This window comes from Haliotis cracherodii, unplaced genomic scaffold (assembly GCF_022045235.1).
Source record: "Haliotis cracherodii isolate W230 unplaced genomic scaffold, xgHalCrac1.p SCAF_14, whole genome shotgun sequence".
Taxonomy (NCBI): domain Eukaryota; kingdom Metazoa; phylum Mollusca; class Gastropoda; order Lepetellida; family Haliotidae; genus Haliotis; species Haliotis cracherodii.
Window position 1 is genome coordinate 12,046,380 of NW_027266269.1, and position 26,778 is coordinate 12,073,157.

General features: G+C 43.7%; 1 protein-coding gene across 1 annotated transcript in view; it reads right to left on the minus strand.

The window, feature by feature from the left end:
• The window catches only part of LOC139460221 (TBC1 domain family member 15-like), a 33,591-nt gene extending 7,411 nt beyond the window's left edge, over nucleotides 1-26,180 (minus strand). Inside the window, exons 1-11 of the mRNA XM_071241730.1 lie at nucleotides 26,161-26,180; nucleotides 24,866-25,068; nucleotides 22,787-22,862; nucleotides 20,224-20,318; nucleotides 17,289-17,536; nucleotides 16,340-16,443; nucleotides 15,708-15,840; nucleotides 12,341-12,422; nucleotides 9,017-9,107; nucleotides 7,588-7,736; nucleotides 6,155-6,293 (exon numbers count right to left, since the gene is read on the minus strand). Of these exons, the coding sequence (XP_071097831.1) occupies nucleotides 6,155-6,293; nucleotides 7,588-7,736; nucleotides 9,017-9,107; nucleotides 12,341-12,422; nucleotides 15,708-15,840; nucleotides 16,340-16,443; nucleotides 17,289-17,536; nucleotides 20,224-20,318; nucleotides 22,787-22,862; nucleotides 24,866-25,068; nucleotides 26,161-26,180 (1,340 nt within the window). The remainder of the gene's footprint in view (nucleotides 1-6,154; nucleotides 6,294-7,587; nucleotides 7,737-9,016; nucleotides 9,108-12,340; nucleotides 12,423-15,707; nucleotides 15,841-16,339; nucleotides 16,444-17,288; nucleotides 17,537-20,223; nucleotides 20,319-22,786; nucleotides 22,863-24,865; nucleotides 25,069-26,160) is intronic.
• Between the last annotated feature and the right edge of the window lie 598 nt (nucleotides 26,181-26,778).

Below are 26,778 nucleotides of genomic sequence, written 5' to 3' on the forward strand. Positions count from 1 at the left end.
AACACCATCCCAGTGTCCTTACAGTCAAACAGACTAACCAGACTGACGTTCATCCACAACATCACAGACCCATTGACACAGGTGAATACCATCCCAGTGTCCTTACAGTCAGACAGACCAGACTGACGTTCATCTACATGGTCACAGACCCATTGACACAGGAGAACACCATCCCAGTGTCCTTACAGTCAACCAGACAGACAGACTGACGTTCATCCACAACATCACAGACCCATTGACACAGGTGAATACCATCCCAGTGTCCTTACAGTCAAACAGACAGACCAGACTGACGTTCATCCACAAGATCACAGACCCATTGACACAGGTGAATACCATCCCAGTGTCCTTACAGTCAAACAGACAGACCAGACTGAAGTTCATCCACAAGTTCACAGACCCATTGACACAGGTGAATACCATCCCAGTGTCCTTACAGTCAAACAGACAGACCAGACTGATGTTCATCCACAAGATCACAGACCCTTTGACACAGGTGGAAACCATCCCAGTGTCCTTACAGTCAAACAGACAAACAAGACTGATGTTCATCCACAAGATCACAGACCCATTGACACAGGTGAATACTATCCCAGTGTCCTTACAGTCAAACAGACAGACCAGACTGACGTTCATCCACAAGTTCACTTACCTATTGACACAGGAGAACACCATCCCAGTGTCCTTACAGTCAAACAGACTAACCAGACTGACGTTCATCCACAACATCACAGACCCATTGACACAGGTGAATACCATCCCAGTGTCCTTACAGTCAGACAGACCAGACTGACGTTCATCTACATGGTCACAGACCCATTGACACAGGAGAACACCATCCCAGTGTCCTTACAGTCAACCAGACAGACAGACTGACGTTCATCCACAACATCACAGACCCATTGACACAGGTGAATACCATCCCAGTGTCCTTACAGTCAAACAGACAGACCAGACTGACGTTCATCCACAAGATCACAGACCCATTGACACAGGTGAATACCATCCCAGTGTCCTTACAGTCAAACAGACAGACCAGACTGACGTTCATCCACAAGATCACAGACCCATTGACACAGGTGAATACCATCCCAGTGTCCTTACAGTCAAACAGACAAACCAGACTGACGTTCATCCACAAGATCACAGACCCTTTGACACAGGTGAATACCATCCCAGTGTCCTTACAGTCAAACAGACAGACCAGACTGACGTTCATCAACAAGTTCACTTACCTATTGACACAGGAGAACACCATCCCAGTGTCCTTACAGTCAAACAGACAGACCAGACTGACGTTCATCAACAAGTTCACTTACCCATTTACATAGAACACCATCCCAGTGTCCTTACAGTCAAACAGACAGAACAGACTGATGTTCATCCACAAGATCACAGACCCTTTGACACAGGTGAAAACTATCCCAGTGTCCTTACAGTCAAACAGACAGACCAGACTGATGTTCATCCACAAGATCACAGACCCATTGACTCAAGTGAACACCATCCCAGTGTCCTTACAGTCGAACAGACAGAATAGACTGATGTTCATCCACAAGTTCACTAACCCATTGACACAAGTGAACACCATCCTAGTGTCCATACAGTCAAACAGACAGACAGACTGACGTTCATCCACAAGTTCACTTACCCATTGACACAGGTGAATACTATCCCAGTGTCCTTACAGTCAAACAGACAAACCAGACTGACGTTCATCAACAAGTTCACTTACCCATTGACTCAAGTGAATACCATCCCAGTGTTCTTACAGTCAAACAGACAGACCAGACTGATGTTCATCCACAAGATCACAGACCCTTTGACACAGGTGGAAACTATCCCAGTGTCCTTACAGTCAAACAGACAGACCAGACTGACGTTCATCCACAAGTTCACTTACCTATTGACACAGGAAAACACCATCCCAGTGTCCTTACAGTCAAACAGACTAACCAGACTGACGTTCATCCACAACATCACAGACCCATTGACATAGAACACCATCCCAGTGTCCTTACAGTCAAACAGACAGAACAGACTAATGTTCATCCACAAGATCACAGACCCTTTGACACAGGTGAAAACTATCCCAGTGTCCTTACAGTCAAACAGACAGACCAGACTGATGTTCATCCACAAGATCACAGACCCATTGACACAGGTGAATACTATCCCAGTGTCCTTACAGTCAAACAGACAGACCAGACTGACGTTCATCAACAAGCTCACTTACCTATTGACACAGGAGAACACCATCCCAGTGTCCTTACAGTCAAACAGACAGACCAGACTGATGTTCATCAACAAATTCACATACCCATTGACATAGAACACCCTCCCAGTGTCCTTACAGTCGAACAGACAGAACAGACTGACATTCATCCACAAGGTCACTTACCCATTGACACAGGTGAACACCATCCCAGTGTCCTTACAGTCAAACAGACAGAATAGACTGACGTTCATCCACAAGTTCACTTACCCATTGACTCAAGTGAACACCATCCCAGTGTCCTTACAGTCAAACAGACAGACCAGACTGACGTTCATCAACAAGTTCACTCACCCATTTACATAGAACACCATCCCAGTGTCCTTACAGTCAAACAGACAGAACAGACTGATGTTCATCCACAAGATCACAGACCCTTTGACACAGGTGAAAACTATCCCAGTGTCCTTACAGTCAAACAGACAGACCAGACTGATGTTCATCCACAAGATCACAGACCCATTGACTCAAGTGAACACCATCCCAGTGTCCTTACAGTCGAACAGACAGAATAGACTGATGTTCATCCACAAGTTCACTAACCCATTGACACAAGTGAACACCATCCTAGTGTCCTTACAGTCAAACAGACAGACAGACTGACGTTCATCCACAAGTTCACTTACCCATTGACACAGGTGAATACTATCCCAGTGTCCTTACAGTCAAACAGACAAACCAGACTGACGTTCATCAACAAGTTCACTTACCCATTGACTCAAGTGAATACCATCCCAGTGTCCTTACAGTCAAACAGACAGACCAGACTGATGTTCATCCACAAGATCACAGACCCTTTGACACAGGTGGAAACTATCCCAGTGTCCTTACAGTCAAACAGACAGACCAGACTGACGTTCATCCACAAGTTCACTTACCTATTGACACAGGAGAACACCATCCCAGTGTCCTTACAGTCAAACAGACTAACCAGACTGACGTTCATCCACAACATCACAGACCCATTGACACAGGTGAATACCATCCCAGTGTCCTTACAGTCAGACAGACCAGACTGACGTTCATCTACATGGTCACAGACCCATTGACACAGGAGAACACCATCCCAGTGTCCTTACAGTCAACCAGACAGACAGACTGACGTTCATCCACAACATCACAGACCCATTGACACAGGTGAATACCATCCCAGTGTCCTTACAGTCAAACAGACAGACCAGACTGACGTTCATCCACAAGATCACAGACCCATTGACACAGGTGAATACCATCCCAGTGTCCTTACAGTCAAACAGACAGACCAGACTGAAGTTCATCCACAAGTTCACAGACCCATTGACACAGGTGAATACCATCCCAGTGTCCTTACAGTCAAACAGACAAACCAGACTGACGTTCATCCACAAGATCACAGACCCTTTGACACAGGTGAATACCATCCCAGTGTCCTTACAGTCAAACAGACAGACCAGACTGACGTTCATCAACAAGTTCACTTACCTATTGACACAGGAGAACACCATCCCAGTGTCCTTACAGTCAAACAGACAGACCAGACTGACGTTCATCAACAAGTTCACTTACCCATTTACATAGAACACCATCCCAGTGTCCTTACAGTCAAACAGACAGAACAGACTGATGTTCATCCACAAGATCACAGACCCTTTGACACAGGTGAAAACTATCCCAGTGTCCTTACAGTCAAACAGACAGACCAGACTGATGTTCATCCACAAGATCACAGACCCATTGACTCAAGTGAACACCATCCCAGTGTCCTTACAGTCGAACAGACAGAATAGACTGATGTTCATCCACAAGTTCACTAACCCATTGACACAAGTGAACACCATCCTAGTGTCCTCACAGTCAAACAGACAGACAGACTGACGTTCATCCACAAGTTCACTTACCCATTGACACAGGTGAATACTATCCCAGTGTCCTTACAGTCAAACAGACAAACCAGACTGACGTTCATCAACAAGTTCACTTACCCATTGACTCAAGTGAATACCATCCCAGTGTCCTTACAGTCAAACAGACAGACCAGACTGATGTTCATCCACAAGATCACAGACCCTTTGACACAGGTGGAAACTATCCCAGTGTCCTTACAGTCAAACAGACAGACCAGACTGACGTTCATCCACAAGTTCACTTACCTATTGACACAGGAGAACACCATCCCAGTGTCCTTACAGTCAAACAGACTAACCAGACTGACGTTCATCCACAACATCACAGACCCATTGACATAGGTGAATACTATCCCAGTGTCCTTACAGTCAAACAGACAGAACAGACTGATGTTCATCCACAAGATCACAGACCCTTTGACACAGGTGAAAACTATCCCAGTGTCCTTACAGTCAAACAGACAGACCAGACTGATGTTCATCCACAAGATCACAGACCCATTGACACAGGTGAATACTATCCCAGTGTCCTTACAGTCAAACAGACAGACCAGACTGACGTTCATCAACAAGTTCACTTACCTATTGACACAGGAGAACACCATCCCAGTGTCCTTACAGTCAAACAGACAGACCAGACTGACGTTCATCAACAAATTCACATACCCATTGACATAGAACACCCTCCCAGTGTCCTTACAGTCGAACAGACAGAACAGACTGACATTCATCCACAAGGTCACTTACCCATTGACACAGGTGAACACCATCCCAGTGTCCTTACAGTCAAACAGACAGAATAGACTGACGTTCATCCACAAGTTCACTTACCCATTGACTCAAGTGAACACCATCCCAGTGTCCTTACAGTCAAACAGACAGACCAGACTGACGTTCATCAACAAGTTCACTCACCCATTTACATAGAACACCATCCCAGTGTCCTTACAGTCAAACAGACAGACAGACTGATGTTCATCCACAAGATCACAGACCCTTTGACACAGGTGAAAACTATCCCAGTGTCCTTACAGTCAAACAGACAGACCAGACTGATGTTCATCCACAAGATCACAGACCCATTGACTCAAGTGAACACCATCCCAGTGTCCTTACAGTCGAACAGACAGAATAGACTGATGTTCATCCACAAGTTCACTAACCCATTGACACAAGTGAACACCATCCTAGTGTCCTTACAGTCAAACAGACAGACAGACTGACGTTCATCCACAAGTTCACTTACCCATTGACACAGGTGAATACTATCCCAGTGTCCTTACAGTCAAACAGACAGACCAGACTGATGTTCATCCACAAGATCACAGACCCTTTGACACAGGTGGAAACTATCCCAGTGTCCTTACAGTCAAACAGACAGACCAGAATGACGTTCATCCACAAGTTCACTTACCTATTGACACAGGAGAACACCATCCCAGTGTCCTTACAGTCAAACAGACTAACCAGACTGACGTTCATCCACAACATCACAGACCCATTGACATAGAACACCATCCCAGTGTCCTTACAGTCAAACAGACAGAACAGACTGATGTTCATCCACAAGATCACAGACCCTTTGACACAGGTGAAAACTATCCCAGTGTCCTTACAGTCAAACAGACAGACCAGACTGATGTTCATCCACAAGATCACAGACCCATTGACACAGGTGAATACTATCCCAGTGTCCTTACAGTCAAACAGACAGACCAGACTGACGTTCATCAACAAGTTCACTTACCTATTGACACAGGAGAACACCATCCCAGTGTCCTTACAGTCAAACAGACAGACCAGACTGACGTTCATCAACAAATTCACATACCCATTGACATAGAACACCCTCCCAGTGTCCTTACAGTCGAACAGACAGAACAGACTGACATTCATCCACAAGGTCACTTACCCATTGACTCAAGTGAACACCATCCCAGTGTCCTTACAGTCGAACAGACAGAATAGACTGACGTTCATCCACAACTTCACTTACCCATTGACACAGGTGAACACCATCCCAGTGTCCTTACAGTCGAACAGAGCATCACGGAACTCCATCAGCAGGGCTGCACACATGAACACCTCGAACGTGTATTCCTTCTGGGGCATCTGGGTTGTTCGCGTGTCTCCACCTGAAAACAGTGAACACCCTTCTCTTACAGGTAAACATACTTGTAGGTCAACTCAAGGAGGTTTCAGGGCATGACATCTCCCCAATTCCCCATACTGGCAGTAATAGACAACCCCGGGGTTTGGTTGGTCACAAAGTGTGATTTACCAGAAATCTGGGCCACCCAATGAGGAGTGCATATTATATTCAAGCAGGTATTTGTAAGTTCAATAAAGACGAAAGTGGGTTCCCATTCAACCGCTTTTTTTTGTGTGTCTATATTTTTCTTACAACATGGGAGATGGAACACTAGGCCAAAGTCACATGATCTTTTTCAACCAATCAATAAAGATATTCCCCCTACGTGTCAATCAATTTTCAAGTCCAAGGGACTCTCAGTAATCATTTTTCAGATAGCATTCTGACGTTGGCCTGATGTTGACAATGGTTTGCAGTGTCGTGGTCGGAATTCATACGTTGGCCCAACGTTGTTGCATTCCAGAAATTATTTTCAGGATGACGCTACTCTAAATTGACAATTTCTCATAGAGGGTGCTCCGTTTTTGCGCCTCTCTTCGAGCAGACAACGGGACACAAGCACAAGCCTGGTCATCAGAGTACTGTTTTCCTTGAATATTTAGAGGTAAGTGTTTAGTTAATGTCTTATTACAATGTTCAAACAGTCCCCGAGAAAAATAAAATTCTTCATTCAGAAATATCAACACGAATTGAGGTCCGAAGCCTAAATAAGGAGATCCCAGGCTGAGATTTCAATGTCAGATTAAAGAAAATCAACAAGTGACACTCCAAACATTGAGTGTATTTCTTACCAGAATAGAAATATCAGCTTAGGTAATCTTCAATTTTGATCAGCTTTAAACATTCAAAGAGAAAAATATTTTGCGTTCCCCAGTCACAGTGTACAGGAGATTGTTGTTCATAATGTCAACCACTAGTTGATAAGGACCGAATTATATCCAGGACATTGCCAGGGTAGGGTTTGGCTGATACGTACGTGAATGTCGTGAATATCGTGAATGTCGCAAATGTCGTGTTGGACATTCAGTATCAAACACCTTGGTGATCCACTGAAAATATGACTGACCAGGACAGTGTTTGTTGCCGATGGTGATTCATTTTGAAACATTAAAGTTTGCTCATTTCCATGATACTCAGTACCTTTAACAGGTTACACCCTTTAAGATCATGTGCCAATTATTTAAGTTGAACAAGATTTCGGGATAAAAATATTTTATCTCGACCGGATATACAAAATTGGGATCACATTAACTATAATTGCGAAGTATCCTGCAAACCTGTATTGGCAAATTCCAACATTTCTTCTTTTCTGAGGGCCTTCTCCGCCTCAAGGGAAGATAACTCTAAATGATGACTCGACAGAATCTCAAAACATCGTAAGGAGTCCATGAAACTGAACTCTCGTTTGAAGCCCAGCAACAACCACCTGTGAAGATAAACAAAGACAGGAATAATCATGGGTTTAGATCTGAGGTTGTTATTGTGTATTTGATGCCTGTTCTTACTACTCGAAAACAATGGTGAAATTATAGATTTAATCGTTGCTGAGTAGGCTTACTACTATTACAAAATAAATAAGTAGCAAGTGATTCCAAGACATTTGATTGACTAACCAGGCAATTGAATTTTCATTTATTATTCCCTGAAGCAAAAATATAATTAGGCCACGCCCACTGAAATACAGTTTCCTTATTGGCTGTTAACAGGGGGGTGGGGCTTGTGTTGCACTATTACATTCAAAGGTGAGTGAGTGAGCGAGTGAGTGAGTTGGGTTTAACGCCGCTTTTAACAGTATTCCAGTTATATCACTGCATGTCAGCTTAATGTTGGAGGAAAGCACGAGGTGATGCAGGTCTCAGACGTTTACCACTTTGGTGAAACTCACGAGCATGGGTATGGTGCTGACAAACCTAGAAATATAATCGGGGCGAACAGGGATTCGAACCCACAATCATAGGTTTCTGGCGTGACCAAGGGACGCAACTCTGCACCTCGAATCGCGGCGCCTTAGACGACTGGGCCACCCGTGCCCCCACATTAAAAGGTGTCACTGATTGCGTATCATTGTCTAAAGGGTCTGTAGCTTAAATAAGCTGTCTTTGAAGCTGTTATTGTTGCTTATTTATAAATAAGAACAGACTTCAATATTTTTTGCATTTATGATGGTATAAGTATGAAAAAACGGAGTGAACTCCTAGTGTAAATCCACTACGCATTCCACAGAGGTGAAGACGTGGATGTCAATTCTTAAACGGTTGGTTGGTTTGTTGTCACATTCAAATATACCAGATATATTATGGTGGTCTGTAAATAATCAAGTCTGGACCAGACAATCCAGTGATTGATATCATGAGCATCGATCCATGCAATTGGGATTGATGACATGCATCAACCAAGTCAGCGAGCTTGACCAACCGATCCCATTAGTTGCATCTTATGACAAGCATAGTCGCCTTTTACGGCAAGCATGGGTTGCTGAAGAGCTATTCTACCCCGGTTCTTCACGGATCTAATTCTTAAATGGGCATAATGAAGGACACTATGGAAATTTCAAGATGAGAATTTGTGTTTTAATTATTGTCAAGTTTCAGGTATTTTTCAGTTTCTTACAGTTGATGAAGGAATTTATTTTATGGTAGCGTCAATACACAGAAAGATCACTTCAAAATTATTGACAAATCCTCTTTTGTATGACAGTGGCCGTACCTGTGACAAAAGAAGAGGTTGCCAAGTTCGTGAACTTCAAAATGTCGTAGCAAGACTGGGTCCACCTCACTGAGTAGCATCCTGACTAGATCTGAAACACAGAACACAACACTGAACACCACATGGAACACCAAATGGAACACCACACTGAACACCGCATGGAACACCACACTGAACACCCCATGGAACACCACGTGGAACACTACACTGAACACCACATGGAACACCAAATGGAACACCACATGGAACACCACACTGGTCACCACATGGAACACCAAACTGAACACCACATGGAACACCCCACTGAACACCACATGGAACACCACACTGAACACCGCATGGAACACCACACCGAACACCACACTGAACACCACATGGAACACCACTCAGAACACCAAATGGAACACCACACTGAACACCACATGGAACACCACACTGAAAACCACATGGAACACCACACTGAAGAGCACATGGAACACCACATGGAACACCACATGGAACACAACACTGAAAACCACATGGAACACCACACTGAACACCACACTGAAAACCACACGGAACACCACATGGAACACCACATGGAACACCACACTGAACACCACACTGAACACCACATGGAACACCACATGGAACACCACACTGAACACTACATGGAACACCACACTGGACACCACACTGAACACCACTTGGAACACCACACTGAACACCACATGGAACACCACATTGAACACCACATGGAACACCACACTGAACACCACATGGAACACCACACTGGACACCACACTGAACACCACATGGAACACCACACTGAACTCCACATGGAACACCACACTGAACACCACATGGAACACCACACTGAACACCACATGGAACACCACATTGAACACCACATGGAACACCACATGGAACACCACACTGAAAACCACACCACATGGAACACCACACTGAACACCACATGGAACACCACACTGAACTAAACATGGAACACCACATGGAACACCACATGGAACACCACATGGAACACCACACTGAACTCCACATGGAACACCACATGGAACACCACACTGAACACCACACTGAACTCCACATGGAACACCACATGGAACACCACACTGAACACCACACTGAACTCCACATGGAACACCACATGGAACACCACATGGAACACCACACTGGACACCACACTGAACACCACATGGAACACCACACTGAACTCCACATGGAACACCACACTGAACACCACATGGAACACCACACTGAACACCACATGGAACACCACACTGAACTCCACATGGAACACCACATGGAACACCACATGGAACACCACACTGAACACCACACTGAACTCCACATGGAACACCACATGGAACACCACACTGGACACCACACTGAACACCACACTGGACACCACACTGAACACCACATGGAACACCACACTGAACACCACATGGAACACCACATGGAACACCACACTGAACACCACACTGAACTCCACATGGAACACCACATGGAACACCACATGGAACACCACACTGAACTCCACATGGAACTCCACATGGAACACCTCATGGAACACCACACAGAACACCACATGGAACACCACATTGAACACCACATGGAACACCACATGGAACACCACACTGAACTCCACATGGAACACCACATGGAACACCACATGGAACACCACATTGAACTCCACATGGAACACCACATGGAACACCACATGGAACACCACACTGGACACCACACTGAACATCACATGGAACACCACACTGAACTCCACATGGAACACCACACTGAACACCACATGGAACACCACACTGAACTCCACATGGAACTCCACATAGAACACCTCATGGAACACCACATGGAACACCACATCGAACACCACATTGAACACAACACAGAACACCACATGGAACACCACATCGAACACCACATTGAACACAACACAGAACACCACATGGAACACCACATGGAACACCACATTGAACACAACACAGAACACCATATGGAACACCACATGGAACACCACATTGAACACCACATTGAACACAACACAGAACACCACATGGAACACCACGTGGAACACCACATGGAACACCACATCGAACACCACACCACATGGAACACCACATCGAACACCACATTGAACACAACACAGAACACCACACTGAACACCACATGGAACACCACATGGAACACCACATCGAACACCACATGGAACACAACACAGAACACCACATGGAACACCACGTGGAACACCACATGGAACACCACATTGAACACAACACAGAACACCACATGGAACACCACGTGGAACACCACATGGAACACCACATCGAACACCACATTGAACACAACACAGAACACCACATGGAACACCACGTGGAACACCACATGGAACACCACATCGAACACCACATTGAACACAACACAGAACACCACATGCAACACCACATGGAACACCACATAGAACACCACATTGAACACAACACAGAACACCACATGGAACACCACATGGAACACCACATGGAACACCACATTGAACACCACATTGAACACAACACAGAACACCACATGGAACACCACGTGGAACACCACATGGAACACCACATCGAACACCACATTGAACACAACACAGAACACCACACTGAACACCACATGGAACACCACATGGAACACCACATCGAACACCACATGGAACACAACACGGAACACCACATGGAACACCACGTGGAACACCACATGGAACACCACATCGAACACCACATTGAACACAACATCGAACACCACATGGAACACCACATGGAAGACCACACTGAACACCACATGGAACACCACATGGAACACAACATCGAACACCACATCGAACACAACACAGAAAACGACATCGAACACCACATCGAACACCACATCTAACACCAAATGGAACACCACGTGGAACACCACATAGAACACAACACAGAACACCACGTGGAACACCACACAGAACACAACACAGAACACCACATCGAACACCACATGGAACACCACACAGAACATCACATGGAACACCACATCAAACACAACATCGAACACAACACAGAACACAACACTGAACACCATGTTGAACACCACATGGAACACCACACGGAACAACACATCCAACACCATAAAGGAACAGCACAATGGAACACCACACAGAACAACACACAACACCACGTGGAACACCACATGGAACACCACAAAGGTACATCATACACAAAACACAAGGACATCGTTAAATACTCTAACTGCATCACTAGCACCCTGCACTCTGTGTGTTCTACAGTTTCGGCCTACCTATTTTCTTCACCATCCCCTCCTCCGAGAAGTCGTACTCAATCTTCTCCATGTAGTTCTTGAAGCACCAAAACGTCTCCACCTGAAACAGTCAAACAGACACACTGATAACACCCCTTTAAGTGGGATATAGACGTGGGCTCCGTGACGTCTCCACCTGAAACAGTCAAACAGACACACTGATAACACCCCTTTAAGTGGGATATAGACGTGGGCTCCGTGACGTCTCCACCTGAAACAGTCAAACACACACACTGATAACACCCCTTTGAGTGGGATATAGACGTGGGCTCCGTGACGTCTCCACCTGAAACAGTCAAACAGACACACTGATAACACCCCTTTAAGTGGGATATAGACGTGGGCTCCGTGACGTCTCCACCTGAAACAGTCAAACACACACACTGATAACACCCCTTTAAGTGGGATATAGACGTGGGCTCCATGACGTCTCCACCTGAAACAGTCAAACACACACACTGATAACACCCCTTTGAGTGGGATATAGACGTGAGCTCCATGACGTCTCCACCTGAAACAGTCAAACACACACAGACTGATAACACCCCTTTGAGTGGGATACAGACGTGGGCTCCATGACGTCTCCACCTGAAACAGTCAAACACACACAGACTGATAACACCCCTTTGAGTGGGATATAGGCGTGGGCTCCATGACGTCTCCACCTGAAACAGTCAAACACACACACTGATAACACCCCTTTAAGTGGGATATAGACGTGGGCTCCGTGACGTCTCCACCTGAAACAGTCAAACAGACACACTGATAACACCCCTTTAAGTGGGATATAGACGTGGGCTCCGTGACGTCTCCACCTGAAACAGTCAAACACACACACTGATAACACCCCTTTGAGTGGGATATAGACGTGGGCTCCGTGACGTCTCCACCTGAAACAGTCAAACAGACACACTGATAACACCCCTTTAAGTGGGATATAGACGTGGGCTCCGTGACGTCTCCACCTGAAACAGTCAAACAGACACACTGATAACACCCCTTTAAGTGGGATATAGACGTGGGCTCCGTGACGTCTCCACCTGAAACAGTCAAACAGACACACTGATAACACCCCTTTAAGTGGGATATAGACGTGGGCTCCGTGACGTCTCCACCTGAAACAGTCAAACACACACAGACTGATAACACCCCTTTAAGTGGGATACAGACGTGGGCTCCATGACGTCTCCACCTGAAACAGTCAAACACACAGACTGATAACACCCCTTTGAGTGGGATATAGACGTGGGCTCCATGACGTCTCCACCTGAAACAGTCAAACACACACACTGATAACACCCCTTTAAGTGGGATACAGGCGTGGGCTCCGTGACGTCTCCACCTGAAACAGTCAAACACACACACTGATAACACCCCTTTGAGTGGGATATAGGCGTGGGCTCCATGACGTCTCCACCTGAAACAGTCAAACACACAGACTGATAACACCCCTTTGAGTGGGATATAGACGTGGGCTCCATGACGTCTCCACCTGAAACAGTCAAACACACAGACTGATAACACCCCTTTAAGTGGGATATAGACGTGGGCTCCGTGACGTCTCCACCTGAAACAGTCAAACACACACACTGATAACACCCCTTTGAGTGGGATATAGACGTGGGCTCCATGACGTCTCCACCTGAAACAGTCAAACACAAACAGACTGATAACACCCCTTTGAGTGGGATATAGACGTGGGCTCCATGACGTCTCCACCTGAAACAGTCAAACACAAACAGACTGATAACACCCCTTTGAGTGGGATATAGACGTGGGCTCCATGACGTCTCCACCTGAAACAGTCAAACACAAACAGACTGATAACACCCCTTTGAGTGGGATATAGACGTGGGCTCCATGACGTCTCCACCTGAAACAGTCAAACACAAACAGACTGATAACACCCCTTTGAGTGGGATATAGACGTGGGCTCCATGACGTCTCCACCTGAAACAGTCAAACACAAACAGACTGATAACACCCCTTTGAGTGGGATATAGAAGTGGGCTCCATGACGTCTCCACCTGAAACAGTCAAACACACACACACTGATAACACCCCTTTGAGTGGGATATAGACGTGGGCTCCATGACGTCTCCACCTGAAACAGTCAAACACACACACACTGATAACACCCCTTTAAGTGGGATATAGACGTGGGCTCCATGACGTCTCCACCTGAAACAGTCAAACACAAACAGACTGATAACACCCCTTTGAGTGGGATATAGACGTGGGCTCCATGACGTCTCCACCTGAAACAGTCAAACACACACACACTGATAACACCCCTTTGAGTGGGATATAGACGTGGGCCCACGTGACTGGTGGCAGTATGGATGTTCAACTTCATCTGTAATAAAGTAGTTGATTATCCATACTGTCTTGTCCTCAGTTACTGAATATACAGTGTCATCCAAGTCGGATGGACCAGACAATCAATCCTTAATTATTATCATTTCCCCATTTCTGTATTTTCCAGAAACTCTGTGTCAGAGTTCTGATATTTAAAGAATCTCATATTCTGAATGAAACCTGATACTTGCATACTGACCACTTATTGATGATGAAAGTGATTCATGTGTTATAATTTGCCAACAGAAGATTTCTTTCCAGAGTTGATCATGTTGACAAAGACCACTTGAAATGGATCGATGTCAGTACAACGTAGCCTATCCATCATTGATAATGTGTGCGTGTGTGTGCCTGTGCCGCAGTTTAACATGAATAACCAACTCAACAGTATATTGACTCCAGGCTGACCAGTCCTTGTTTTAGCCCCTTACTGGGTAACAAGTACCAGCTTTTAACGTCTTTTGGTATGACACGGCCAGGGATTGAACCCCGGACCTTCCCCTCTCCAGGCTGACGCTCTACCACCTTACCACGGAGGTGGTCCCAAATTACAAGCCTGGCCACTGATCTAATATAGTCTCCTCTCAAGACAAGCAATAGAGAGCTTGGAGGAAGAGAGGAGAGACTAGTCTTCATATTTTGCTCATTTATACATAACTTTTTTATGTAAAACAAATAGAACAGTAAAATTACTTGGCCTGGATCCAACCACTAACTTTCTGCTCTCTGGGCAGATGCTTTAGACCACAGACCAAAGAGAGTGTCGACGGTCAGGGAGACAGATATGATATAGACTTGAGGCTAGTAAATCGGTTTCGTTACCTTCATTGAATTTATTTTCATTACTGAAATTATTTAACATAATACTATGATACCAGCCAGAGTGTAAAAAGAACTGTTTTCAAAGTTGTATTCAACAGAAGTGAAGGTGTGGGTTTCAGTTTCCCTAATGTCTGCAGTAAAACCACCACAGTGTGTCCAGTCTCACCTCCGACTCCATGACGAACAGGAACCGGGACAGGATGTCGTTCATTCCCTGGGCGTAGCCGAGTTTAGGATTGTAGACTGCACACGTTACTAGAATATCTCTCAGCTGGGTGAGGTGCGGGTTGCTTCTGCCCCTGGGAAACAACAGGAACATGCCTCAAAGTTCATTTTTATTCCTAAGGAGCCAAACTTCAAGATAATGACTGACAATTCTCTTCTGGTGAGAAACACACTCAAAAGTTAAAGATGTCTAACATACAAATCCCAATCTACAAAAGGTTTTAGGCTTCTGAGCATGCGCAATGATATAACATCAGTAAAATGTTTGGAGATCGAGTGTAGCGTGACACCTGGAGTCCCATGTTCATACCTTTGACCCCAAAGATCATACCTTTGACCCCCAAGTTCATACTTTGACCCCCAAGATTATACCTTTCACCCCAAAGATCATACCTTTCACCCCCAGTTTCATACCTTTGACCCCCAGGTTCATACCTTTGACCCCCAGATTATTAACAGGAGTCCCATGGACTTGTAAATACACAGACCCATGTAAACACCTGTTGAGATCAATGTAATCATTTTATAAAGTTTCTCAAAGCACCTCTTTATATACATTCTCAATGATCTTACTCGAAGTACTCCACGTCACGGTCCGTCCTCGGCACGTCCTTGTCTATCACCCGGATGTTGGTCCTCATGTCGTTCACGTCAATCTTGTGGCGGTTCACAAACACCTGCAACAAACCATCGTGTTGGGAGACAACTCTGCAGAAAGCACTCACAACTTCAAACAGAACTGTCCCGTGAAGATTCCGGATTAGAATAGGTCTTCAGCAACCCATGCTTGTCGTAATAGGTGACTAACAGAATCGGGTGGTCAGGCTCACTGACTTGGTTCATGCATGTCATCGTACACCAATTGCATAAATCGATAATCATTGGATTGTCTGGTCCAGATTTAATTATTTACAGACTGCTATCATATCACTAGAATATTGTTGAGTGTGGTGTTAAAAAAACAAATAAACAAGGAAACAATTCCCAAAGCATTTCTTTACCCAGATACAGCAATAGAAACTAACAGTTTCAGCCCACTAGTCCTAATAAGGATAACATATAGCAAAACCCATAATAATGGCAAATTTCCACCAATCCTTAGGACACCTTAACTATTGGGCAGTCTGGCAAGGACTATAGGACCAGTGCCAATTTCTAACGCTGAAATAAGCTATGTATGTGAGTAAAAGAAACAAAGTACAAACAAAAATAGTAAACAACACTACTTTTTCAGCTTGTGAACCTGTGTCTTCGTAGATGGCAAGCCTCGGAGTTTTACCACTTTTATCAACTTGTGTAGATATATTTGATATCAAAAGACAGTCGGGTGAGATTCTCTATATCTCACACACCAACACACTCGACTGCATGGACGTTGTGCCATTTCACATATTTTATTTATTTGTTATTGGAGCAGTGGTCAGTCCTAGGACTCCCAATTCTTATGCCTGACACCCCAATCTTGATGCCTGGGAACCCCGCATTTCAATCCGAGAGCCCCAGATCTGTGACTCCCTCTCACCTGAGCCTGCAGCTTCATGAACTCCAGCTTCTGCTGAATCTCCTCCATGGTGTATGTGTCCGTGAGGTGCGTCTCAGACAGCAGGGCCGCATCCACGGGGCCGGTCACCACCCCCGCCGCCGCCCGGTGCATTCCCTCGGGGGAGGTGTCGAATGAGGGCTGGGCGGAGCTGATCTCGGGGCTGCATGGGGGGGTGCTACCTTCCTGAGTCTGGTACTTGGCAATCAGGCCTTGTTCCAGGGGGGTTGCTGCAACAGAGAGTAGAATATACAACAGAGATCCAAGCTACACTAGAAGAAATCCTCCACACTTGGAAATAAGTGATCTTCCAAAGGAAACACCCGTGAAGATCCGTGGTAGAATAGGTCTTCAGCAACCCATGCTTGCCATAAAAGGTGACTATGCTTGTCGTAAAAGTGGATCGATACTCATGATATTAGTCACTGGATTGTCTGGTCCAGACTCGATTATTTACAGACCGCCGTCATATAGCTGGAATATTGCTGAGTGCGTCGTTAAACAACAAACAAACCAAATCCAAAGGAAACCCATTTTGTAACATTGGTAAGATAGTATTCCCAAATGTGAAATGTTCGGAATGTTGTGTTTTCAAATTTTGGAAATATCAATATTCTCATTGGAAATAATATTCTTTCCACATTTGGAAATATTTGAAACATTGGTCTTTCCATGTTCTTTCCAAGTAATTTATATTTTTACACTTAATAAGGTTATAATGAACTCGAAGTGACCACTAGTTTTATTTTTATTGTTTCAGCAAAAAAAACTTGCATCATCTGTAAAGCAGTATGGGATTACAATATTTTATCAAGCTGTCCCTGTATTCTCTGTTGTGACATCATGTTTAATCAGGTTTAGCATTGATATATTGCCAGACCTATCACGCTGCTGACATGTGCATTACTCTCACCTAACTTGTGTTATTTAGTAGGGGTGTCACGATAAATCAAAATATCGATATATTGCTATTGGTAAGCAGTTAAAGTCAATAAATCAATAGTTAAATCAGTTTCTGATCAATAGTATCGATTTCAGTTAGGAATATCGAGAGGTTCGATTGTATTTACCATATCAATAAAATACATGCAATGCTGTTAAATTTGTTTTTCTTTTGATCATGTGTGGTAGTATTTTACACATGGTAATGTGGAAGTTTCTTTTCCTTGAATTATTAGGGTAAGGAAAAAACAAATCAGTCATATCTCACACTTTACATTTTACTTGTTGTCATGGTTATCACATTCAAAGGAAACTTCAGTTCCAAGGTTTAATTCAACTCTAAAATTCATCTAAAATGATACACTGAAAACTATCGATATTTATCGCAATAGTTGCTTGCAATATCAATAGTTATCACAATAGTGATATCCAGGCCAATTGTCACCCCTATTATTCAGTGTCTCTGTCCTCAGATACGGCCATGCAAAAGATGTCAATGTTACTGTCACTGGGGGTCCGGGTTAGAACAGGTCCCCAGTATCCCATGCTGGTCATCAAAGGGAATTTAATGCTCAGTGTGGATCATTGTTCATAATATCAATCACTGGAATGCCTGGTCTAGACTCAAATATTTACGGTCAGTTGTCACATAGCTGGAAGATTGCTGAATACAAAGTTAAACGACAAACAAGACAAACATGGCCATCAAATACCAACTGTAATCAAATTTTGATTATACAGTCATGCCTCGTTTATATGGACACTTTACACAATTCGTCCGTACAAACAAATTTCCGTATAACTGAGACCAGCTTCTTACTGGAATTACTTACTTCAATTATGCAACTCATGACAGATGACAGAGCAAACAGATACATCCACTCAATCTTTATTCATACACGTTTCTCTATCAGCATTTCATCATTAACGGGCACATTACGACTTGTCATGTCACACAACCAAAGATATAATGCATCTTCCAGCTTCTGGTGTTTTGCTACACGGGATCATGATAAGTCATTTGAATTTTCCGGGAGATTTAGCCACTTCTGTTTGTCTTTTAAAATGTCAGCAATTGTCGATTTTCCTATGGTATGTCCAAATTCAGTGCCATAATGCTTACTGATGGTTTCTAAACTTGCTGACGGGTGTTTTTCCTTAAACAGACAAATTTACTTTTTTTTCGCGTGCTCTAACTGCGTGTCGCTGACGTTTCGCTGGTTGACAGGCCATACTTACACAACTTTGACCTCTGACCTCCACAGACACCATCGAAGGGGATTACATGTACACCAAACAAGCTCCTCTCAAACGTAACTCAGTGTCACTTGGTTAATTGACTTCTCACAAATCAAAGGATTACCACCAGTGGAAGGATTACCACCAGCGGTGAGACAATTTTGTGTATGAAAATGACCGTCCGGTTCCAGAAACTGAATTTCCGTATATACGGGTAAATTTATATAGTAATTATTTCGTTTTGAAGGAAAATCGTCCGGGAACCGAGATTTCCGGATATCTGAAGTCCGTATAAACAGGGCACGAGTGTATAAGAATTGACGATACCTGCCCTACCCTACAATGGCTACTACAGGGGAGGCGAGGTGAGGTGAGGTGAGGTGAGGTGAAGTGAGGTGAGGTTTAAGGTTGTGTTCAAGATTGTTTCAACATGGTTGGACGTGTGTGTCTGTGTGGCTGCTTGTACTAGTCCGGACTGATGCCGATTTTATAGCGCTAGCCCACTGAGATACCATGCCGCAGTTTAACATGAATACCCCACTCAGACACAGTATACTGACTCCGAGCCGACCATCCTTGTTATACCCCCTTAATGACGAGCGCCAGACAGGGTAACAACAAGTACCATCTTTTAACATCATTTGTTACGATGCGACCTGGGGTAAAACAGCCGACCTTCCACCCTCCGGGCAGATGCTCTACCACTAGACGAGGGAGACATGTTCCAGCGACTTACATCCAGGCCGGGAGCTGAGAACAAGCATCGTCTTCCATCTCTGTCGCAACTCGTGATATTTCACGATGTAGTCCATCAGGATTGTCTCCCTTTCCCTGCAACAGGAACAATCATATCCACCATATTGTACAGAGGACTGTCGCAATACATCGTAATTATTACACGAGTTAGTTTTCGCATCCTAAACAGCCACATTAGTAATAAACAAGGCAAAAAATGACCAGGGCTCACTAATACCCCCAACATCAACATTATGTTCCTCATAATAAAGAAGTTGACATCCATCAATACTCTTCCTTGTGTGAGTCACTTCTAATGCCTTTCAAAGACCTGGAATAATTTAATGTTCGAAAATATCGGAGGATATATCTATATAATCTACTAACATTAATTGCAACATAATTTGAGTCACAAATACTGAATATTAAATACAGTTTCCACTGTGTGAAGACAAAATGTCTCTGAAAATTTGCAAAATCTCACCACATCCTTGAATTAGGAGATAAATATACTGTGTTTTCAATGTAGAGCTAGGTTACCTGTAGATTTAACACCGCTAAATTGAATTTGGAACTGAACGCGCAGCGTGAGGTTTCAAATGTTAAATTTAGCGCAGTTAAATCTACAGGTAACCTAGCTCTACATTGAAAACACAGTATATTTATCTCCATTCTACCATGACTAAATAAAACGCGAACTCTTTGGTGTTAGCAAATATACTGAGTGAAGCGGCATGGGTTGAGTTCAGTGTTTTGAGTGGGTTATTGATCTGAATTACGGAATCACCGAACAAAATATGGTGCTGTATATACTCAAGCAGTTTGTGTACACCGTGATACTTCACTCGAACATATGACAGTCATTGAAAGTATATAAGCACGGCAACTTGGTAAGCTAACATGAAGTGGGCATCCCTAAAGAAACCAAAGCAAGCTTTGCAAGGCTTTCGCTCTACATCGCACGTCACCACTATGACGTCATATCGCTCATTGTGACGTCACAGTCAAAATTCCAAGCTCTCTGTTGTCCCTAAAACGTACATACATTCCCTTTGTTGATTTCTGTCATGTTTTTCTGCACGAAATGTATTGCCACACATCCTTTCAATATTGTAGTAACCGCATCTGTACATTTTGTAACCTGTAATTGTAGATATAATTATTTAAATATGCCTACCGACAATGACTGAAAATAGTACTATTCTATGAATATTAGCTTCCGTGGTGATGCAGCCGTCAAACCAGCTGTTTCAAACAGAGGGGGTTTATTGTGATTTAATAGGCTCTGATTGACCAATCAGAATCGAGTAAATTCCAAATTCACGGTAGAATTAACAATATAACGCCCTGTTTGTTCAATAAACATGTAATTTACAATACAACGCCCTGTTTGTTCAATAAACATGTAATTAACTATATAACGCCCTGTTTATTCAATAAACATGTAACTAACAATACAACACCCTGTTTGTTCAATAAACATGTAATTAACAATATAATGCCCTGCTTGTACAATAAACATGTAATTAACAATACAAGGCCCCGTTTGTTCAATAAACATATAATTACAGAGCTCCAGATAAGCTGTGTATCTGCGTAAAATACGCATCAGAAATGAAGAAATATGCAGTAAAATAAAATCCAAGCTTATCAAATACGCAACGAACATTACAGATACACTAGAAAAATAAAACTTGTGTGTATCATTAAAATATTGTGAAGTAACCCTGCGTATTGTTTAGCAAATCAGCAACTTATTTTGAAATTATAAACAGGCATTCCGTCAACCTTGCCAAACTCCATGATGACAGTTACATCATGATCATATGCCATCACACTCTCTTGTGGAAGTATCGTCGTATTTTTGAGTCCTATAAAGCTCTCGAACCCACACGACATCAGTTTGCAAGGACTATATGAATAGTGTTTTTAAATATTTAACTTAAATACCCACATGTGTAAAAACTAGTGGGTAACAGAAATGTGAATACCCAGATAGAATTACTGATACCCAATGATTTTAAAATGCATGGGTAAAATACCCACAACACCGCAGCTTATCTGGAGCTCTGTAATTAACAATACGCCGCCCTGCTTGCTGCAGTCTCCCTGCCAATGTTGCTGCAGTCTCCCCGCCCATGTTGATGCAGTCTCCCCGCCCATGTTGCTGCAGTCTCCCCGCCCATGTTGCTGCAGTCTCCCCGCCCATGTTGCTGCAATCTCCCCGCCCATGTTGCTGCAGTCTCCCCGCCCATGTTGCTGCAGTCTCCCCGCCCATGTTGCTGCAGTCTCCCCGCCCATGTTGCTGCAGTCTCCCCGCCCATGTTGCTGCAGTCTCCCCGCCCATGTTGCTGCACTCTCCCCGCCCTTGTTGCTGCACTCTCCCCACCCATGTTGCTGCAGTCTCCCCGCCCATGTTGCTGCAGTCTCCCCGCCCATGTTGCTGCAGTCTCCCCGCCCATGTTGCTGCACTCTCCCCGCCCATGTTGCTGCAGTCTCCCCGCCCATGTTGCTGCACTCTCCCCGCCCATGTTGCTGCAGTTTCCCCGCCCACATTGACTGACCTGCTGGTGGAGGTGCAAGGGTACAGGCCAAACACAAACTGCCACACCTGCTTCCTGATGCTGGGCTCCACGCCGCCTGAAACATCCCAGGTTATCTCCCTTGTCAACAGTCAGTTGCAAGCTCCTTCCCAGCGCGTGACACCTTCGTTACACTCTCGGTAACATCGCTGCCACCAGTGTGGGCGCGGCCATTTCAAGAATCTTGAAATTTGCCCTCTAACCCCATATGTAGTAACGTTTATATTTTTGTTTATGTCTTTGGGAATGCCATCCTATTTCAGTTTGAAAAGGTTTACGACTGACCATGTTTTCCAGATGAATTTACTTTGTTGTTTTGATAATCAGATTGGTTCGAGATTGCAGACTAACGGAAAATCAACCAACTTCTCCCTTACATTCTTACTATATCAATTACATGACAGTTTTAATGAAACAGAAATTCAACTTGACAAATAAAGAAAGTAATTTAGCAGGGGTAAGTGTATTCGGCGTCACGACAGTCGTCACTTGTTTGTAAACATAACGGTCATTCGGTTGCGAGTCCAACTCCAAGCATGGTTGTGGCCACCTATTCACAGTGGGGAGTTTTGACTGGTGGCAGCGATAGTATAGAGAGCTCCGGGAACGTACTATCGCTGTGAGGAGCTTGCAGTCAGTTGGTTTAACATTGCTTTCAATGTATTTGAGGATGAAATTGTATAGACAATGGGGGAAGTCCCCCGTCCACATAAATATATATCATGATGGGGTAAGACACTAACCTTCACATAAAACTATAGGGTACAACACCCATACACCTCACTTTTATCCATTATTAATTAATACTGATGTTTCTTTAATACAACATAGTGATATGGATTTCAAACGATAGTCTGTGGAAGGTTAGCATCTTGCCATGATATGAATGAATGTGGATTGGCTGGTAACCCCAGCGTCTCTACTACTTGTGATTAAAGATCAACCTTCTATCATGTCTCATCACTGAAACAAACTGATGAAGAATTTGAAAATATACATCTCTTGAAATACAATTTCACTCGACGTGGACATAAGGCAAGTGTAACAGAAGTAATTAACTTGCTTTTATTTCTAAATTGAAGATGATAATTTTTCATGCACATTTCATCTCGTAAACTAGGCTCTGTCTCCATCAGACTTAACTCTGATGAGCGGACGGAAACCCTCAGATGGAGCAGTAGTGTTTACTTATATTCTTATTAAATGATTACATAAAATGGATTACAATCTATTAATCAAAGTGAGAGCTCTGCATATCGATATGATTAGGAAATTTCAGAGTGATATCCATCACCAGTTTCACAAATATCCTGGGTGCAATAACCTGAATTGGCAGGAGTGAGAAGTTTAATTCCAAGTTTTCTACTTTACATCACTGAAACTATGTCAATATGAATTGGGATTCTTAAATTCCAATGCAGGAATTTTACTGTCATATCAGGGATTTATCTAAACCTGCTCAGAGGCTGAAATTTGGCACCACTTCTGCAGCAAATGTCAGTAAAAATGTCCAAATGCTAACAAAAATGTTCCTATTTCAAGTAAACATTACCATAACTAATGTTTTGATTGTTGTTTAACACCACACTCAGCAACATTCCAGCTATATGACAGCAGCCTGTATATAATCGAGTCTGGACCAGACAACCCAGTGATTGATATCATGAGCATCAATCCACGCCACTGAGGTACAATGACAAGCATCAACCAAGTAAGCGAGCCTGACCACACGATCCCGTTAGTCGCCTTTTACGACAAGCATAGTCGCCTTTTACGGCAAAGATGGGTTGCTGAAGACCCCGGATCTCCACAGGGCTACAACCAATGTGACAACTTGGTCAAGGTGACTTGTATTCCACTGATAATAAGACCAACAAGAGGAACAGGCATCATTATATCATGTTGTATTGGATGCAGTGTTACAATACAATCTGAATACATTAAAATAAATTTGAACAAAACAAAAAAATTTGCACCAAGTGCACTTAGTTTTGAACCCTATGTCCTAGACCCTAGACTTGGGCCGGCCTCTGAGGTGTAGATGTATCCCAGATGTCTTACCCAAGAATACAGTTCTCCGTAGGCCATGTTCATCAACCAGTCTCCCGTCAGCATCCAGGAATTGCAGGAACTTCTCCTCAGAGAGGGGGGCTGTCCGCTTGCTCACAGGGACATCCTCCAAGATCTGACCGTCAATCTGAGGGGGAGGGGGCTGTGAAGGGACGATGTCGATTCTCTCAAACGATTCATCTGAACTGCATGGTCTGGTGAAAAGACAATATGAAATAAATATTTACACATTTACTCAATAAATCTTTGATGACTTCAATTTCCCAGATGGGTGCGTTCAAAGAAAAGATCTCAATCAACAAAGTCAGTGAGCCGGATCACCTGATCCATTAAGTAGCCCTGTACCACAAGCATTGGTTGCTGGAACCAGTTCTAGCCCCAAATTCCAGGGTGACACATCACGATGCTGTGCTATATGAAAACATCACTACAAGTCCCGTATCATATTGACCGCCTACTTGGTCTCATGGATAAAGCATCTGCCAGGAAAGTAGTTCAATCCCTGGCCGTTAAACCCCATTTCACCTCACCTCACCTCAACCTATCTTATCCAACCATCACGGCCATTTTTTATAACTCTCACCATCTGAATATAGCATATCCAAACACGTATTCTCAAGAAACAATTAACGTATGTGTGTGTGTGTGTGTGTGTGTGTGTGTGTGTGTGTGTGCGTGCACGGGAACAAGCACATGCTTCTTGTTTCACGCCGCATTCAGCAGTATCCCAGCTATATGACGGCGATCTGTGGATTATCAACTCTGGACCAGACAATCCAGTGACCTGTGAGCCACAATCCAATTGTAACCAGGATTCCAATTTAGTCAGACATAGCGACTTGACAATTCAGAAGAATTTCTATGGGATTATTTGCTAGTAATGTGCACCTATAACAACAATATACTGAAACATTTGAGAGTCCATTGTAGACTTGATAGCAACCACAAAAAGCAGATACATAATTTCAATAAATATCAGTTGATGTATAAAGTTAATAAATATGTAATTTATGACGGATACAGACACATAGTTACACTACAGAAACAAAAAATCATTCATCCATCTTCAGAAGTGCCAAATGTCTTGCAAACAAAACCTTTTCGGGGCCCCTTCATTTTCGGGGAGTCGGTTGTAATTTGATCTCATGGCATACAAATGATCACTGACAGACGTAAATAGCTAGACAAATAAAACTGTGTTAATGCCAATGAAAGAGTTTAAAAGACCTGACATTCTTTCATTATCAGTGACAACTGATGAGTTTTATCAGCTGTCAAATACACACCTCTGATAGATATTCGTCATAATTGCCAATAAGAGTTACTTCCCTTGGGTAATGTATGCCTAACAACTAGCTGTGTATGTAGCATCTAAACGTTGAGCTTCTGTTGAAATTTGACAGAAACTATTATTGAATCACTGTTTGTAAATAATAAGTAATTTCTGTGATATTATCGAATGCAGTGGTACAGATAATGTCCTCTCTGGGTGTTTTGGGCGTAGTGTTGGATTCCGGTTAAGAATATATAATGTAGGTCTCCGAAACCTATGATGGTCGTAAGAGGCGGTCAGACTCAATGGCTTAGTTGATTGTGCATCATCGTTTCACAAATAAGTAGATCGATGCTAATGATTATTCTATTAACAGACCACCGGTCATATAGCTGGGATGTTGCTGAGTGGGTCGCCAAACATATATCGTTATAAAACTTACTTGAGGATTCCGGGTTCGACTTGGTCCCTTGCAACCTTTGTTGGTCGAAAGACGCGGATGAATGGATTGGATCGTCATACTCGGTGTCGATCCTTGCTCATGATATCAACCACTGGCCTGGCCAAAACTATATTATCTACAGCCGCCGTCATATAGTTCTGATATTGTTGAGGGGGTTTAAGGAACAAA